Source organism: Sapajus apella, unplaced genomic scaffold, assembly GCF_009761245.1.
Source record: "Sapajus apella isolate SASKATOON/1434 unplaced genomic scaffold, GSC_monkey_1.0 scaffold1, whole genome shotgun sequence".
NCBI lineage: Eukaryota > Metazoa > Chordata > Mammalia > Primates > Cebidae > Sapajus > Sapajus apella.
This window is the reverse complement of record NW_022436941.1, coordinates 56,693,365-56,711,558: the sequence shown is the minus strand read 5'-3', so window position 1 is coordinate 56,711,558 and position 18,194 is coordinate 56,693,365. Positions and strand designations below refer to the sequence as shown.

Here is an 18,194-nt window from a genome sequence, read left to right as displayed (position 1 = left end):
CCAAAGTCTCTCTTTTCTAAGGGGACAGAAATCCTTTGTGTCAACTGTTTGACCCTTTGCTCTGTAAGGTCCTATGGGAAATCTTCTGTAACACAATGCAGGGGACGCTTCCGTGTGTTGATGCTGTTTACACAGTGGGGTGGGCCTGACTGAAGAAAAAAATCGCATAAACTCATCAAAGATCATGGTCTTATTTCCTGAACAGCATGAAAGGTGATTGATACTTCCAAGGTGTCCCTGTTACTCAGGAAAATTGTCAAATATTCTTTGAAAGACTGAAGGAAAGGAAGGACGAAGAAAGCAGAAGCTAGACTTATGTGGGGAGAGATTTGTGGCAGAGGAAAGGATTCTCTTCGAATCCGACAAGGGATTTGCCTGGGGGAATTTCCTGTCCAGCCCTTTATTACCAGGGTCATTGTGGATGGTGCTATGACGCCGGCCTCCCCATCGGGCAGTTCCCTGGGGGTGCAGTGGGGAATTCTTACACTTTCCCTCTAGGTCTCCAAAGGATCTCGTTTTCTGAGTGTGTCTTTCAGGTTGACCGGAGCCTTGAGCCTGACACTTCTCTTTGATGGGACAGGCAAGCTCTGTGGGCGCGTAAACACGCTGTAACCAAGTTCTTTGCTGATTTTACAGTTTTGTATGCTCCCGAGAAGAATTGAGTGTACTCAATTGTCTATTGCTGGCCTGCCCCATAAGAGCCTGGGGGCTCCCTTTCCCTAACCCAGAACTAGCTGCACTGGGGGCGGGGAAGTTGGAGTGGGGGAGGAGTGGGAGGGCAGTGGTTTCCGAGAGCAGAGAGACGTTACTGAGTGAGTCCCTGAATGGGAAGTGCTGCTGTCCCCAAGCCGATTGGTACTTCTTGTCAGTAAGAAACGCTAAGAGGTGGGAGTGCCTGGGGAGGGAGGCAGGCGGTCCCTACCGCAGGCGCGGGGAGCTGCCTTTCCAACCCCTCCGCCTGCTTTCCAAGCCTGGGCTCTTAGGAGTGGCTGAAGCTGCGGAGCGCTTTTGGAGCCTGTGAATGAACCCTCCTCCTCTCCCTCCTCCTTCTTCTCGCTGAGTCTCCTCCTCGGCGCTGACGGTACAGTGATATAATGATGATGGGTGTCACAACCCGCATTTGAACTTGCAGGCGAGCTGCCCCGAGCCTTTCTGGGGAAGACCTCCAGGCGCGCGGACGCAACAGCCGAGAACATTAGGTGTTGTGGACAGGAGCTGGGACCAGGATCTTCGGCCAGCCCCGCATCTTCCCGCATCTCCCAGCGCCGTCCCGCACCCTCCGCACCCTTCCCCGGGCCACCACGTTTCCTATGTGACCCGCCTGGGCAACGCCGAGTCAAGTCGCGTAGGGCAGCGGTGAATTTTCCCCCCAAACTGCAATAAGCCGCCTTCTAAGGTAATCACGTTTCTTTTGTTCCTCCCTTAAAAAAAAAAAAAAAAAAAAAAAAAAAAAAAAAAAGAAAAAAAACTTATAGAAAAAAACCCGCGAGCTTAGAAAAAAGAAGGACAATTGCAATTGGTAGGAGGCTTTAATTAAAGGCAAGGAGCTGTAAGGCGAAGTTAAGAAAATGTAGGCTCTTAAAAAATGCAGGTAACTTTCAAAAGGGCTTTTGGGGATAGGGATACAGAGGGACCTCGGTGCTGAAAAAGATTCAGACAAAAGAAGCCCAGGGTGGAGTGGGGGTAAAATGACTAACGGAATTGGGGGAAGGGAGGGAATAAATTGTAGAGAAATCATAGAAAAGTAGTGGGTTCTTGAGGTGGAGAGAAGAGAGGGACCTTTGGCACTTTGTTTTTTGTTCTTAACACGCTCGAGGCAAAAGTTTGAATGGGGACTACCAAGACTTGCCGACAGACAAGTCAACGAAGGCGCCTCGGTGCAGGCCACCTGGTTTCCTAGCCCCTGATGTGTGGTCAGTGCCTGGTGTTCCTGGAAAGCCATTCCCGGGCAGCTCCTGACAGTGCGACCGGCGCCCAAGCAGCCTGGGACCTGCGCGGACCTGACCCCTTCAGACCGCCAGCAGCCTGGGCGGAGGTCCGGCCGGGGGAGGTGCAGGATCCCTGCCGTGTCTCTTGGGCGACTTGGGGACTGTCACGGCTCTCTCCCGGTGTCCCTGGGTTCTTTTGTCCTGTGCGCGGTGCGCAGGGGCCAGAAGGGAAGGAGCAGAGGATGGGGGGTGGGGTTATTGGAGCCCCGCGGAGGACTGGGAGGCCCCTGGGCGGGAAAACCGTGCTCTGAATCGGCAGGGATATGCAAGATTTTTTTTCTCACCCTGAAGAGCGAAATGGGGTCTGTCGCTCCCATCTCAACAAGCAAACCGGCACCCAGAGCGCACTGCAGACAAAGGTGGCGAGGGGACCCGAATCAGGGGCCTCTGGGTCCAGTCCTCTCGCCCAGACTACCGGAGTCCTCCGTTTCCTTACATATCCCCCACCCCCTCCTAGTTCTCCGATCTAGTTGAGCAACTTTACTGGCAGGTCTAGCGGCAGCGGAGCGCGCGTGCCGGGAGCCCCGGGGGACGTCCTCGGCTGGAGCGTCCCACTGTCCTGCAGAGGCTTGGGCGCTGTAGGGCGACATCCCTGGTGCGTGTGGACCGACGGCATCCGGGCTGTCCTGGCTCGTGGTCTGTGTCACTGGGCGTGGAGCGGTCTGTGTTAGGCAGCGGAGAGCGGGGTAGAAAAATAGTGTCATAGCCTAAACTATTTGCTCTCGAATCCAACTGCGTCCCGGCTAGCCCTGCTTGTCCCTGGGAGATGCTGCGGGAAGGGGGAGAAATCTATGCGGCGCCAGGAGAGTTGCCTTGCCGCACACACCGAGGCGGAGTCTCTCTGGGTCTCGTTTCTCATCTTTGTGTCTCCCTCTCTGTCTCCATCTTCTCTGCCTCCCTTCCCCTCTCCCAGCCTCTGTTCTGTCTCTCTGGCTTCTGCGACCCCTCCCCCACAGCTGACAAATGAATGGCTAGTGTGAAATCCCGGCCCTCCTAGTCCTCCAAGGCAGCAGGGAGGGAGGAGCGAGGGAGGCGGTGCGCTCCTTCGGATCTGCCCCCAGTTCCGCGCCTAGGACTTGCAGAACCTAGAGATGTCTAGGAATTGGGAGTTTTGCAGTGGGTGTGGGCGCCCCCTGATGGAGAAGTCCCGCACGGGTGGAGAAAAACGAGTCCCCCAGACAAGCAAGCCGCTTTCACAACCTTGTGTTCAAGGATGGAAGGCTCCAGTTTCCCCTGAAGTCATTCATTTTCCACTCCACAATCTGCGGCGTACATCTAGGGTTTTGGAGGACCCTGAAAAAAGGTCTTGGTCTGTGCAAAGTGCAGCGGCGCCTTCCAGCGAGTCGGCTGGAACGCACGCGGCGCCTTGGGTCAGGTTCACGGCTTAGTGGGAGAACGCACACGGCTGGGGTGGAGCAGGTTTCGGAGGTCTTGACGCGCCACCCTGGGCGTCTTTAAGAAAGATAATACAAATGCTGTGCTTTCAAAACCCCTGACCACTTGAACCCAATGCTAGGGCCCCGCCCCAGGATATTGCAAAAGAAGGGCCCCTAATCCAAAACTTAAACTTCCTCAACTTCAGGGAGCGCGTCGTACGGGAAAGTGGATGGAAGGCGCGCGGCGGGAGGAAAAAAAAAAAGGAAAGGAAGGGAAGTGGAAGGAAAAAGGACCGTGGAGGGGAGGGAAAGAAGAAAGGGACGGAGATGGGGCAGATTGCGTTCAAACAGCCAGGAACTGGCCGGAAGGGTTTGTTTCCGGGTTTGAGTCTGAATTTCGAGACTCGTTTCAGGATACTCTTTTTCCGCTCCCAGCGGCAACAAACGCGAAGGCAGAGGCGTGCCGGGGTGGAAGGGTGGGAAAGAACTAGACGAGCGGAGGTGGTCCAGCCCCGCCCAAAGGGGGCTGGGTCTGGGGGCCGCCCAACTCGCTCAGCCCGCGCCAAGGGAGTACTCGCAACAGGCGCTCCCCGCAGCGGCTGGGTTCGCCAGCCGCCGCCACGTGGGTTGGAGCTTCGGCTTCCAGCCCGAGACGGGTGTAACTTCCTGGGCTCAGAGACAGCAGCACTGCCGCACAGGCGGTCGGCGCAGCCGAGGCCCCCACCCGCCGAGGCCCCCACCCGCCGAGGCCAATGGGGGCGGGGCGGGGAAGGCGGGGCCCAGCTTAGCGGAGAGAGCCGAGTGGCCGCGCACCCAGCGCTCGGGGCCGGCTGCAGCTGGAGCTGACCCGACTTCTACCCAGACCGCGCTAAACACTCTTCTTAAAAGGCTGTTTAAGATTTTCTTTTCTTGCTTCTTGGGAGTGGTAGGAGGGGCATAGTGCTTTGCCTTGATACAGGGGAGAGGTTAAAATTTACTCCAAGCAAACCTTGGCAGAAAAATGAGACGGCTTTATACTGTGCTTCATTTGTTGACTTTTTAAATACAGTCAGGTCAGTCTAGAGACCATCTTTAGTCAATTAACAGATGAATTTCTTTCCAGACTGTCATAAACAGTTCGCCTAGAATGGCAAATATTGCCATTCGACAAGACTAATAGAATTTCATGGGGGCGAACATGAAAGGGCTGCGGATATAACTGAAGTCCCTGCTCGTCAGTGAGGAGACCTGGCGGGGACTGGAAACTCAGCACCTATTTAGGGAGTGACTGAGCTGAAGACCTGGAGAAGCTTGGCGCCAAGGAGACGCAGCTACTCAGAGCTGTATTTTAAGTCCTTCCATTCTGCTCTGTCTTGGAAGAACTGGGTTTTAACCTATTGCTTCAGATTCTGAGACTAACATCCACTTCTTTTTCTTTTTGTCTGCTGAAAGCTGTGACCTAATTGTTTTAAGTACTTCTTTACGATTTTGCCAAACCCATCCTGAAAATGTTCATATAAAGTCCTAAAATAAGATGTTGTGAGTGTAACATAAAAATATGAAGGTACTAATAGAAGTAACAATTAGTGTTGTGGGATAGAAGCGGTTCCCAGTTTGTAACTTGGAAATGTTAAGAGCAGTGCGTCAGGGAGAAGGTCTCCAAGAGCCGGACTTCTTGTTCTGAACTCCAAGTAAAAAAAGAAATATGTTAGAATTCTATTGTCTGCCCGCACTAATACTGCAAAGGGTTCCAATGGATTCCAATGTGATTGAGCAATTACTTCTCCGCTACCAAGTCCACAGTCCTAAATCTTCTTGTGGGAAGATTAGGTAGGAAGAGGGATGAGATTCAAGACAATCATTTGGGATTTATGTTAGAGTTCAAAGTTTTGTTTCTTTTGGTAGATAAAAACAGAGCTGGTTTTCAATCGTATTTCCTGCTTTCCAAAAAACAAGGTTTGAAAAGAATCCCCCCAGATTTACATAGGTTTACAGATGTCGGTTTCTTTTTTTTCCCTGTGTTTGCAAACTGGAGGAAGATGCCTTTGATATTCCAGAATACCTGTAACTATACACTGGTAAATTCTGCTTGGAAAGGACCTAAATAGCTAAACCAGAGGTGACGATGATTAATGTTTAAGATACTATCCATTGTTCTCTCTTTTGTTATATTATTAGGCAAAGTTATATCATTAACTTTGGAGTTAATGATTGGTCACTTAACTAACAGAGCCTTTGAAAGCACAGAGGTCAACTAACTCTGTCTCCCAAAGTCTGGCAACTAAGCCCTCCTTTCCTGGTGAGATTTAAACACTTTTGTTGATGACATTCATGGACAAACATCAGTAAACACTGTATTTAAAATGGGCTATTGCCCTGTGATGGAGCAGAAGCTCTCAAGACACATGATTCTTTTAAGGGAAAGAATTAATGACTGTAGTAGGCTATTTTTTCACCACCCACCTAGAGAAACCAGTTAGGACTGACAAACACTCATTGTTGGGAGTTACTGGCTCTGGTCTGAGAAAATATGCTGATTGTTACATAGGTCTGTAATTCACCAGAAAACACAAAGCGTGTACTCTCACTGATTTGGAATCAGAAAAAGGGGGATTAGAATTGAATGCCTTGGCCAAACTCCATTTCAATTAGTGAATTTTTGCAGTTTCCTCTTGTAGCCTAGACTTGGTAAATTACATAGATATAAAGTGTGTGTGTGTGTGTGTGTGTGTGTGTGTGTGTGTGTGTGTATGTGTGTGTGTGTATGTATGTGTGTACAGGGTTTTTAGACACTGCTAAGTTCTTACCATTGAATGTTTTAGAGGTATTTCAGTGGTCAGTATAAAGAATCTTTGCTTGATGTGTCAGTTCTGTTTCCTGAAACATCTCTGGGTAGATGTTCCATCTATAAAAAGGTGCAAATGTATATACTTCTTTCCATATCTATATACATCCTACCTCATTTTTCCAAGGAATTTAAGAGGTGTTTATGTCTATAAAATAAGATTACATATTTCACAATAAACACATATATGTGATAAATTATAATCTTTTTATTATTAAATTATTGATTTGATATTACCTGAGGAATAGTGGAATGAGCACTAGACTTGGAATTAGAAAGTTTGAGTTGGACTCACCAGCTGAGGAAACCAAGTAAAGATACTACTTTTGGACCTTTAGTGTCACAATCTATTAAATGAATGTGCAGTTATAAAGATCAAAAGAGTAACTACTTGGAAAAACTGTACAGAAAAGGGATGATAATATGCCTGTGGGATTCAAATGGATCTAATTCTATAATTTTGATAATAACTGCATTACCCAAGCTATATCGCTCCTACTAAATCTATAAAATAAATCAGAGAGGGGCATATTGTTTTAAAAATTGTTTAGTTTCATTAATCGGAAGACAGATTCCAGAAATTCACTCAAATGAACTTGGACATTCAGTGGAAAAGAAGAATTATTCAAGAAATGGTTTTAGGACAATTGATGGGTCCACTCAAAATTAGACTCAGTCTCTACCTGATTTCTCATCCTAAAAGAAATTTAAAATGAATCAAATATGAAATGTAGGTGATAACTTTTAAAAATGATAAATGAAAATCATGGGATTAAAAAAATAAGTTAGGAATAGAGAAACTTGTTCCAAGCAAAGCATAAAACCCAGTAGCCATTCTTGGAAATATTGATAGGTCTGACTAAGTAACAATTAAATTACACAAGAGCGAATAACACATTTGGAAAACATTTATGACATATGAGAGACAAAGAGTTAATAACTCTTGATATTCCATGGACTTTTATAAATAACTTTGAAAAGTCCACATCTATCAAAATATGAGAAAAATTATATACAGATAGTGGCAGAAAGAGACATAGAGTTTTAAAATTATATAAAAAATCACTTAGCATCATCTGTAATTAAATAAACAGTAATTAAAACACCAGTGATATATTATACCATTTTTTCACCAATCAGAGGAATAACACAAAAAATTTGTTTTCGTTTTTGAGATGGAGTCTCACTCTGTCACTTAGGCAGTGGCACGATCTCAGCTCACTGCAACCTCCACCTCCTGGGTTCAAGCAATTTTCCTGTGTCAGCCTCCCTAGTAGCTGGGATTACAGGCACCCGCCACCATGCCTGGCTAATTTTCATGTTTTTAGTAAAGATGGGGTTTTACCATGTTGGCCATGGCGGCTGGTCTCAAACTCCTGATCTCAAGTGATACACCCACCTCGGCCTCTCAAAGTGCTGGGATTACAGGCATGAGCCACCATGGCTGGCAAAAAGAAAATAAAAAAACTCTGATGCAAGTTTATGTTGGCCAGGTTGCGGAGAAACTGGGTCTCTCGTATACTGTGGTGGGAATGTAAATAGGTTCCTCGGTTAAAAAAAAAAATTTGGCAATCACATTTTTTTGATTATTTGTCAAAAATTTTTAAAAGATGTATATACTCTATGATCCAGCAATTCCACTTCTGACATTATTATATGGATGGTTATTGATACCAATGTCACTCAAGACAAATGGACAAGGATGTTCTTTGCAGCATTGCTTCTAAGAACAAATATCTGGAATCAGTGTAAAATCTCATCATACGGAACTGTTTAAATAGAAGTTGCTGTACCCACCTAATGGAAAACTATGCAACTGTCAAAAATAACGTGGAAAAATTGTTTTTGCTGATTTGGAACATTCTCCAAAATATATTGTATTTTAAGTGAAAAAAGTAATCTACAAAATCTACTATATAAACTACAAAACTGTTTATATAGTATACATCTAACTATGTAAAATGGGCGTATATTCATTCCTTTAACAAACATTTATTGAGTGTTCTAGGCATTGTGGATACAGGAGTGAACAAAACATCAAAGACTGCTCTGTCAAAACTTTTACTATGGTAGGTAGAGAAAGGCAATTCCCAATCACATATGCAAAATGGCTATGTGTGCTATGATGAAAATAGAGCATAGGAAAGGGAATGGAGTACAGTTTGTCTTAGGTCGAGTGATGAGAAAGGAGTTCACCAGGTAGAGAACAGAGGAGTGCTAAGGTGCAACAATGTGAAAAAGCTTAGCCACGTGGAGGTTCAGGAATCCAGTTTCAGGTTAGTTATAAATTCACATAACACTATCACTTGTACGAAACGAATTTATGAAATTTCACATCTAAATCATGTGGTTTCCCTCTGCCTTACAATGATTCTTTCTGTGAGAAAGAACCAAGGAGCAATATGATACGCGATGCTCATTACATCCACTTTGTAGCTGAAGTATCCTAGAGAGTTGGTTGTCTATGGGAACTAATTAGCAGAATGGGCAGAATGGTAGACAAAACCACCGTGTCTGTGTCCTCAGGTCACCCTTGTCAGCTGGGCTTCCCCCAAATCAAGGGAGAATACCAAATATCTATTTAATAGAATCTGGACTTTCTCTCTGAGGCTGCCCATCCCTGGATTGTCCCTTATCCTCCCTGCAAACATTTCTCATGGTTAGGCGTTTTACTGACCTTGTCATTTATGTATCCTAGGCAATGAAAAGTCTCAGTACTCTGTACCTGGATTGTTCAATGACTTCCTTCCCTTCTCAATGACTTCACTGGAGTAGAAGGCTAAATATAGGCAGTGGCTCTCATATCTCCCAGGTCTTTCCAGGCAGACAGACTTGTTATCACTAGCAGACATGGAAAAGTGGAAGAATGGAAATAGAGATTTGGAGTGGTGCTGAAACAAAGACAGAGGCTTCAGAAAGCTTTCCATTTAATAAGGTCAAATGCAGAAGACAAAAGACATAACTTAATGACCAAGGATAGGGACCTAGCCTTGAGAAAATTAGAGAAATGGAATGAATGCCTTGGACTTCAAGGAAGAGGCAATGGAAATGTAGTTCTGAGGCAGCTAAAGTCAATAAAGCCCTATGATTTATTTACTATAGAAACAAGTGATCATCCTTTAATTCAAGGGTTGCAAACTTAGGTGACTACAGGGGCCATGCTTGGAGTTGAAATGGGTAAGAGACTAAGAAGGGGAGAAATGGCCTTGAGCACACAGACCCAAGGGGAGAGACTGTTGCTTGATTAGTGCTCATGACCAGCCAGCTGAAATATAGACTTAGTGTTGCTACACCTTCTGATTTTTTGAAAGAATTTAGAGATCTGATATTTAGTGTAAACATTCTTATTTTTAAATTGAGTAACTTATTCAAACATATTTATGCAACTTATTCAAATGTATTTAAAGCATATCTGACCTCTTCTTTGTATTCCTACCTAGTCTTAGGGGTAATCTTAGGGAAAGCGATGCGTATACTTGTTATGCCTATGTAGATGGAGGATCATTCTCCCCTCCCCAACAAAAAGTTAAATATTTTATAAGGATTAAGTATGGCACAAAGAGTTAGACTTTTGAGTACTTAAATTGAGTAGGAAACACAGATGCAGAAGATGTTTCCTGGGCCAGGATGACACCTGTCGTTTTTTAAAAATGAGATTTGACTCTCTAGATATTGGTGAACATTATATTACTGGGTCATGGCAAATCTTCAAGTGGACCGATTCAAAAGTGTTCAGAAGTATTTCAGGTGTTAAGGAATTGTTGGCACTGAGTTTCAAATGTGTTTCTGCATAATACATAGAGGTATTGATCATGTATTCGATCTGCAAACAACCCTCAAGGATCTACTCTGAACCTGGCACTGAAGAAATACTGTGGGAATTATTATGTTGAATAAAGTACTAGCTCTGCCTTCCAGAAGCCTACTGTTCTACAGAGGAGATTAGACGTGTTTACAGATAACGATTTGAAGTACATAGCAGTAAGTTATAGGACAGTTTATTCTAAGCATAAAGTGTATATTGCTGCTATAGTGGTAACCTAGGTTATAATTTTTATAATTTTCAAATGCAAGAGCTTCAAATACTATTCTTTTTACTCTTAGTGATATGAAACCTTTGTTAGAACATTTGCAGAAAGTCTGAATTAGTAATTTTAATAATAAATATTGAGTACTTAATATATTGTATCTCACTGATTTATTTTACATACATTATTTTATCAATTTTTATGATCACTTCAGTAAGCACTAATTTTCATTACTAAGTAGCTACAGAAAATGAGGTTTAGAGAGATATAGTATTTTACCCAGTTAAAGAATATAAGCAGAGAATCCAGAACTTGAATTCTGGGCTATTTGACAGTGGAGCCCAGACTTTTAAAATTATGATTATAAAGATTTCCTGGAAAAAATAAAAATAAAAATAATTGAGAACACATTTTCTTGAAGGAAAGTAGGAAATTACTGTTTTTAAGTACAATTAAAGAAAGGGTTTTTATTTGGATTCAGTTAATACTCATGGAAAGGATTTCCTTTAACACCTTTTTATGATGCAATCCAAACTTTTACTTTGACTGTGCAATTGATACCTTTATTTTTCCTTGAAATACTTTAATAGCATAGAGATACAGGTGTATACTTCATGCTTGCTCTGCTGTCTTATAAGAAATCCAGAAATGTAGAAACGTTATGGCATTTCCCAGTGAGTGGTTAACAAAGTCTATTAGCATATCCTAGTGATTATATGATAAATAACAAACTTAATTATCAAGGTTAATTTAGGATTATCAACTGTATGCTTTTCATTGTGAATTATCAGTTAGTCTATAGATGGAAAATATAAGATGTATAATGTATATTTATATTTATGTATAAGATGTATAATTTTAAAAATGCTCTTCAGGAAGTATCTAGAACTATAGAATTTTAAAATTTTGTTTTAAAAAGGTCTAATCCTTATTTCAAAATATATAAAGAAATCAAATGCAAAGAAAATTAAGAAAAAATCTTAATGAATTAAATGCTGTGCAAATCCAAGCCCAATTTGTGTTCAAGATCAGTTTCATAATTTATGACTGATTTCAGCATTTGCTTCTTTCAATCTAGGTTTGCTAAATAATATGGAATTTATTTTCCAAGGAAGTTATTGAGAGACTCAACTAAAAATATATGTATCAGTTAAGATGTTTTCAGCTGTAAGTAACAACAAAAAGTCACGATTTTATTGGGTTTAAACAATAATGACATTTATAATCTCATAAAATGAAGTTCAAAGGCATGGTCCACTCTAGGTCTAATTCTTAAGGACTTATGACTTGCCTTTGCTGATTCTTTCTCAGCTTCATTTCCAGAGACTATTTCATTACTCATGGATGCAAAATCCCATGATCCCAACAATTCCAGCAGAAATATTCCAGCAGGATAATGTCCAGGGAAGAAAACTGACCACCTCTTCCTTTTTTTCTCTTCTCAGGATAAATCTATCTTTTCCAGGGGCCCTTCCCTAGAGGAAGAGATCCCCTCACATCTCACTATCCAAAACTATATCACATACTGTTCCAAACCCAATCATCAGAAAAGGATATGGGACCACTGTAATTAACTTAGGATATCAGGATCATCCCTCTGGCTGGGGTTTGACCCAGGATCCTATATGGCTGAGGGTTCCATTACAAGTAGAATGGAACCAGAGTTGTGTTAGAAAGGAGAAACAGGTGGCTATTATAGCATAGTTCTAAATGCTACCAAGAAGGGCACAACTGTAGAGACCAAATAATCTTTTGCCATTCTTCTGGAAGTCGGCACTTTGATTTTTAGATGGTCCCCAAACACTGGTACTTATTCTCCTGATAATTATAGCTGCTTTGAATTTGCCCTGGAAAGGATCACTCTGAGACCCAGATTGTTAAATGTCTTTCCCAAAGTCATGCAATAAATTAAATGGCAATGCCGGGGCAGTTTCTTGACTCAGTACAGGGTATTTTCTTTCATTCTTTACTCTTGAGACTTCAGAACTATTGGTACTACTTTAAAATTCATGGCAACAACTGGTCACTTTTGTAATTAACACCTCCTTATAATACATTTATTTTGTTTGTTTAGCCAGCTAGAAACTACATGGAGTCTGCGCTTTAGAAAGCCAGCTGAAGTCCTTATTCTCTGTTTTGGTATTAGGGGCATGAACCACCAATTGATTTCTTCTCACCTTACCCTGGATGAAGCTGTTTTTCTTTCAACATCTCTCTCTAGTGCTCCCCGTCTTCCGTTGCTCATTATAATCAGCTTTCTGTTTCTAAATAGACTTCATGGTCACCCATGTCTCTTTGTGCCCCTCCTAGCCACTAGTTACTTAAGCTGTGGTCTCTATTGTTCTTTCTACAGCCTACCCACTTGTGGTTGTCACACACATCCACATTGTTATATGTTTCCAAACTATTCTGGAATGGTTTTGGTAACGTTGCGTTGGATGAGATTCAAACTAATAATTAAAGTATCGAAATAACTTCTGCTATTACAGGTTTCCTCCTATTTTTACAATCCAAGAGGAGCTACTTCTTGTGCTCTTATTACATACAATGCACAAAAAGCGTGTGATTTATTACCTGCTATAAACCTGACTGCTTGTGATTTACTTTGTGTTTTTCTTCATTTCTAGGCCAAGATGTTGATAAATATAAAGAGCATCTTATGGATGTGTTCAACTTTAATAGCAACCCATGCGCTACATAAAGGTGAGTGTGCTAACAATTTCTTTGCTGCTAATTGAAATAAAAATGTGAGTCCTGGAGGATGAAATGGCAATGTGGAATCACTGGAATAAAAGATTGATTTTAAAAATCTATTAAGTGCAGAAAACTATTAGTTAAAATATTATTGGACTAAAAACATTGATTTTAAATAAAGTCAAAACAAAATAATAAGTATGGTGCTAAAGATGCAAGTGGACTTTCAGTAACTTCCCTAATTACTTTCAGGCTCTGCAAAAAAGCTCACATATGGTATTGGGCATATTTAAAAATTCCAACAGTATTCCTCAAACTTTCCTATGTAAAAAAAGAAACACTATTAAACACCCAGCAGGCTAGAGTTTGAAAAGAGTTGAGAATTTAAAGAGAAAGCTGACAACCATATTTTTGCCTTTACTTCCTTTCTTTTCTTTCTTAAGAAAGTAATTGGGTATGCATGTGTCCTAGTTTTTTAATTTAAAATTTTATATTCCTCTAATGAGGTTGCTATAATTCCAAGTTTATTATTTAATATTTTCAAGGTAATATATCAAGGAATTTGAAGAAAGATACTATCCAACAGTTTCACTCATCTGCTTCTCTTTAGTGTACCTCTCCAGACTCAGATTCCATTTCTTCTTCATACTTACATTATGCTTTAGACTCATCTTTTATGGTTTTCCAGATCAATTCCTTTTGCTAAAGTTTAAGTATCACTTTATTTATTATCCATCTATTCATTTACCCATTTATTCATCCATTTATTTACTCATCCATCTGTCCATCATCCATCCATCCATCCATTTTCCCACTCATTCTTTCATTTGTTCACTCATTGATGATATTTTTTGAATACCTTCTTTGTGTCAGATATTATTCTGGGTATCCAGGAATATACCCATGGATGACTCATGATTGACCTATTTTTCATTAAACTTAATTCTCTAGTTATAGGAGACCAGCAATAAACCAGTAAACAACAATCCAGGTATTTTCAAATTGATGAACATAAAACAGAATGACATCATAGAGAGTGACTTGGGTTGGGGGGAGTTGATAAGACCTCCTTGAGAAAATAACGTTTAAACTGAAATGAGAATGATGACAAACCAGCCAGCCAAGATCTGTCTGTAAGTTAGGAAGGAACATAGTGTATTTGAACAGCAGAAAGGTCACTGTAATTGTAGAGTAGTGATCAAGGGGAAAGTAGGAGATATGGACAGAGAGATTAGCAGAAACTAGCTCATCTAAATAATGATGACACCTTATACTTGAATAGAACTCTGTATGACCCAGGAACTGTTTTAAGTGCTTAACACTAACTCATTGAAACATTCATTACCCACGTATTCTTTTGAGGAAACTGAAGTACCAAGAGAGGCTAAGCAGCTTGCTCAAAGGCTCATACCCTGTAAGAAGCAAAACTAGGAGATGAATCAATTCTTGGGGGTGTGTATTTTTTACCACCATGTTATACTTCTAATCTGTATGAAACATTGTAGGCTTTAAAAAAGTCTATATTTTATTCCAAGTGCAATAGGAAGCATTGAAGGGTTTCAGCAAAGAAAGATGTGAATTGATGAATGTTTTAAATATTCAATTTTTTATAATCTATGCAGATTTGATTGTAGGAGAGCAAGAGTAGCAGCAGAGATATCATCTAGGAGGTTATTGTAGTAGCCTGTGCATGAAGTGGGGTAATTTAGATCAGGTGGCAGTAGAGATAGAAAGAAGTGAATTGGATAAGTGGAGATGGAGGAGTCAGACCTACCGATAGATTGGTGGGGTGTGTAGTGAGGGCATGAGAAAAGTCAAGGACAAATTGACTCCTGGGATGGTTCTCTTTCCCTTTTCACCTCTGGCTTCCCCTTTCTAGCCAATTTACAAGCTCCTCCTTGGCCGGGTGCAATGGCTCACACCTGTAATCCCACCACTTTGGGAGGCCAAAGTTAGAGGATTGATTGATTCAAGACCAGTCTGGGCAATATAGTGAGACCCCACCATCTCTACAAAAATTAAAAAAAATTAGCCAAGCATGGTGGCTCAGGCCTGTAGTTCCAGCTACTGGGAAGACTGAGACAGGAGAATTGTTGAGCACAGGAGGTCGAGACCGCAGTGAACCATGATCGCACCACTGCAGTCCAGCATGGGCATCAAAGTGAGATCCTATCTCAATAACAAATAGATAAAAAAAATCCCTCCTCCATGTTCCCCTTGTCACCTGTGCTGTTACAGATATAATAATATCTACCATGCTCTTGGGATAACTTATTGCTTTTCTTCCCAAGTAGACTACTGTAAACTGCAAAAAGGCCTTTCATCTTCTAGCAGAGTGGCTGACACACTGACAGCACTTAAACATTTTATATGTTGTCTAATGAGTGAGTGAATGAATTAATAAATGAATGAATAAATAAATAAATGCCACAGTGAACCACCTGGATGGTTTTTAGAATCCAGGCTCCACCACTCAGATCAGATCATGAAGACACACCAGTCAGATGGCGAAGCCTAAGAGCTGTCTTCCTCAAAGTTTTTGGGAGGTGAAGGTGAAAGTCACAGAGAGGAAAGGACAAACAGCATCCAGCGAAGAAGGAGAAAGGGATATGAAAAGGAGAGTAGCATTTGGATGGGGAGAATTGGAAGGGAATTTACAGGGAGAGTAGCAGGCGACTATCCCTCAGCTCGACTTTAGGCTTTCCACTTAAAGAAAGAACTCATGCAATGAAGAACAACTTGTGGTATAGCTGCTTTACAGTGTTTACGGAAACAATTATAACAGCCAACAACACTGAGTAACTTCTGCATGTCTGTACCAATTCTTTGTAAATCCATGATCACTATTAATAGATGTAATTAGTTTGGGGCTAATTTCAGGAGAATTTTTTTTATGACAGGTGAAAGTTACAAATATACGATCCACATAAAACAGATTTTCTGGGTTTGTAGTGGAAAACACAGTTGTAACTATTGTTGAGTCAATACATCAATGTCTTAAGGTTTTTTCTGTTTATTCCCAGTCACAGAAGGAAGAGGCCAACGACTAACATAAATGAATACCTCATCTGTTGTTCCGGTCTTTATTTTAACCTAGGAAGAACTATTTCCTTTAACAATACACATTATATTATCTTATAAACTGTCTTAATCATTGATTCTCTACCATTGGCTTAGTTATTTTGATGTTCCCCTAACAGGAGCCTCACCTAGAGGCTACTATTAACTTGTTGACCATATTTTCATGAAGTGATTATTGCTTGTGCATTAACAACTTCCATTATTACCAACATATTGTCTAGTCTAATTAATAGAGGAAACATAGTCATGCACAGTCATGAATTAGTGAATGAACTACATAGTGATATTGTCACCTGAAAGAGTGATAAATTCCCATATTCTCAATTTGACATTTATTTGGCCAAGGTCTGTGTGTGTGTTTGCTCAAATGGTGCAGATGGAATTTACATCATCCTTACTCTAAAGAATCTACTGACAGAGAACGAGGAGTAATTGATTATTCATTATTTAGTTATTTCTCCCTTACTATACTCATTTGGACCACAAACCATCTGGTAACAGTGAACGTTTTATCAGGATTCATTTGTATTGCTTGAATTGTAGGCATTTCGGACCAATTTCTGCAGGTAGCAGATTTCTTTTAAACATGTATACTCTGTAAACATTATACTCTGAACTACTGAATTTCTTTCTTAAAATATTTAGATTTAGTGAATTTTGTTTTCGTGACCCAGCGCATTAAGACCCAAGATTTAATACACGAAAGATTTGACCACATAGCTTTTTGTTGATCCTGTTAAGATTGCATTCACATGAATATATATTTATATCCAACCAAAGCTATTAATTTTCTTATATATATAAACATTTAGAACAATAAATAGCCGTTGGCAAATTGCTTTTTAACATTATTTTGTTCCAACATACCTTTTCTTTATAGCACAGCTGTTTAGCAATACTCTGTGTTTCAGAAAACTCCCTGTTGGATAGATTGGGTTGAATCTCGTGTCTGCCCATAGATTCTTAAAATTGTGACAAGAAATATAATTTGGTAAGAAATACTAAAGAATTGGAAGACAGTTATTTTAAATTAATTTTAAAGGAGTTAATAAAGAGTTTCAAAATACATACCAGCATTGAAGTTGATGATAAAGCTGTTTATTTTTCCATTTAAAAGTAGTACTTTATTTGTGGCAAAGTTAGTCATCTAAATAATTCTTCAGGAAGGAAGATGAAATTTTCTAGAACATATGATGAATATAAAATTGGAGATTTTTAGATCACAAAATGCTCACTCTTTCTCTTCTTAGAACCATATCTTTGTGTTATTATCATCTCACTAATGAGGTCCAAATTAAAGGAATATGAAATAGGTAGAAGGTACTTTCAGAGAGTCCTCTGTGAACTTTATGAATTTCTTAAAAAGATCATGAAATTCCTAAAAGATTTTAGTTCAGATAGTAATTAAATACTTCTTTTGCTTAATTTAGGGCAGAAGAAGAACACCAGAGCTAAAAAATTCCTTGATTAGGTGTCAGGAGACGTTTGTTCTGACTCGGGTCTCTCACCAGCCATCTGGGAGCTTGTCATTCCTCTCAGTGGAACATCCTTAGTAAGGAATTGGACCAGTTTTACTTTAAAGTTGAGCTAAATTAGAGAATTTACTTTGTAAGCCAAGGAGACCATTAAAAGTGGAATTGTTCCCTTACAATTATATTCCAAAATGATAGTAGTCTTAGCAATATTTCAAGGGATAATTTAGTACAGCTAATAACACACTTCACTTTGTTTTTATTTAATTTCATTAAGTGCCTTAAATCTACTTTGGATAAGCTATATGTAGATTAATAAAATAATAAACAAATGTGTGACAGCAATGGTTATTATACATTTGAAATAAATTAGTGATTTCTATTGTAAGTACATTAAGTACAATACTATATTAATTATTTTTGTTTTATTTGCATCACATGAAAGATTTTACAGGCCAACAGGTTAAAATTTTAATTTTTAGCAAGAGAGAGTCTTTTTTTCTTAAAAGGTATTGTATCTCCATAATATCTTCTTGCAATTTTCTTTTTTTTTTTTTTTGAGACGGAGTTTCGCTCTTGTTACCCAGGCTGGAGTGCAATGGCGCGATCTCGGCTCACCACAACCTCCGTCTCCTGGGTTCAGGCAATTCTCCTGCCTCAGCCTCCTGAGTAGCTGGGATTACAGGCACACGCCACCATGCCCAGCTGATTTTTTGTATTTTTAGTAGAGA

At 40.6% G+C, this 18,194-nt stretch overlaps 1 protein-coding gene across 4 annotated transcripts in view; it reads left to right on the top strand.

Annotated features, from left to right (window-relative positions):
- Nucleotides 1-841: 841 nt before the first annotated feature.
- Nucleotides 842-18,194, top strand: part of VCAN (versican) — a 112,131-nt gene continuing 94,778 nt past the window's right edge. For all 4 annotated transcript variants that reach the window (XM_032276719.1, XM_032276703.1, XM_032276711.1 and 1 more), the window contains exons 1-2: nt 842-1,396; nt 12,844-12,919. In XM_032276719.1, the coding sequence (XP_032132610.1) occupies nt 12,850-12,919 (70 nt within the window). In that variant the 5' untranslated portion in view covers nt 842-1,396; nt 12,844-12,849. The remainder of the gene's footprint in view (nt 1,397-12,843; nt 12,920-18,194) is intronic.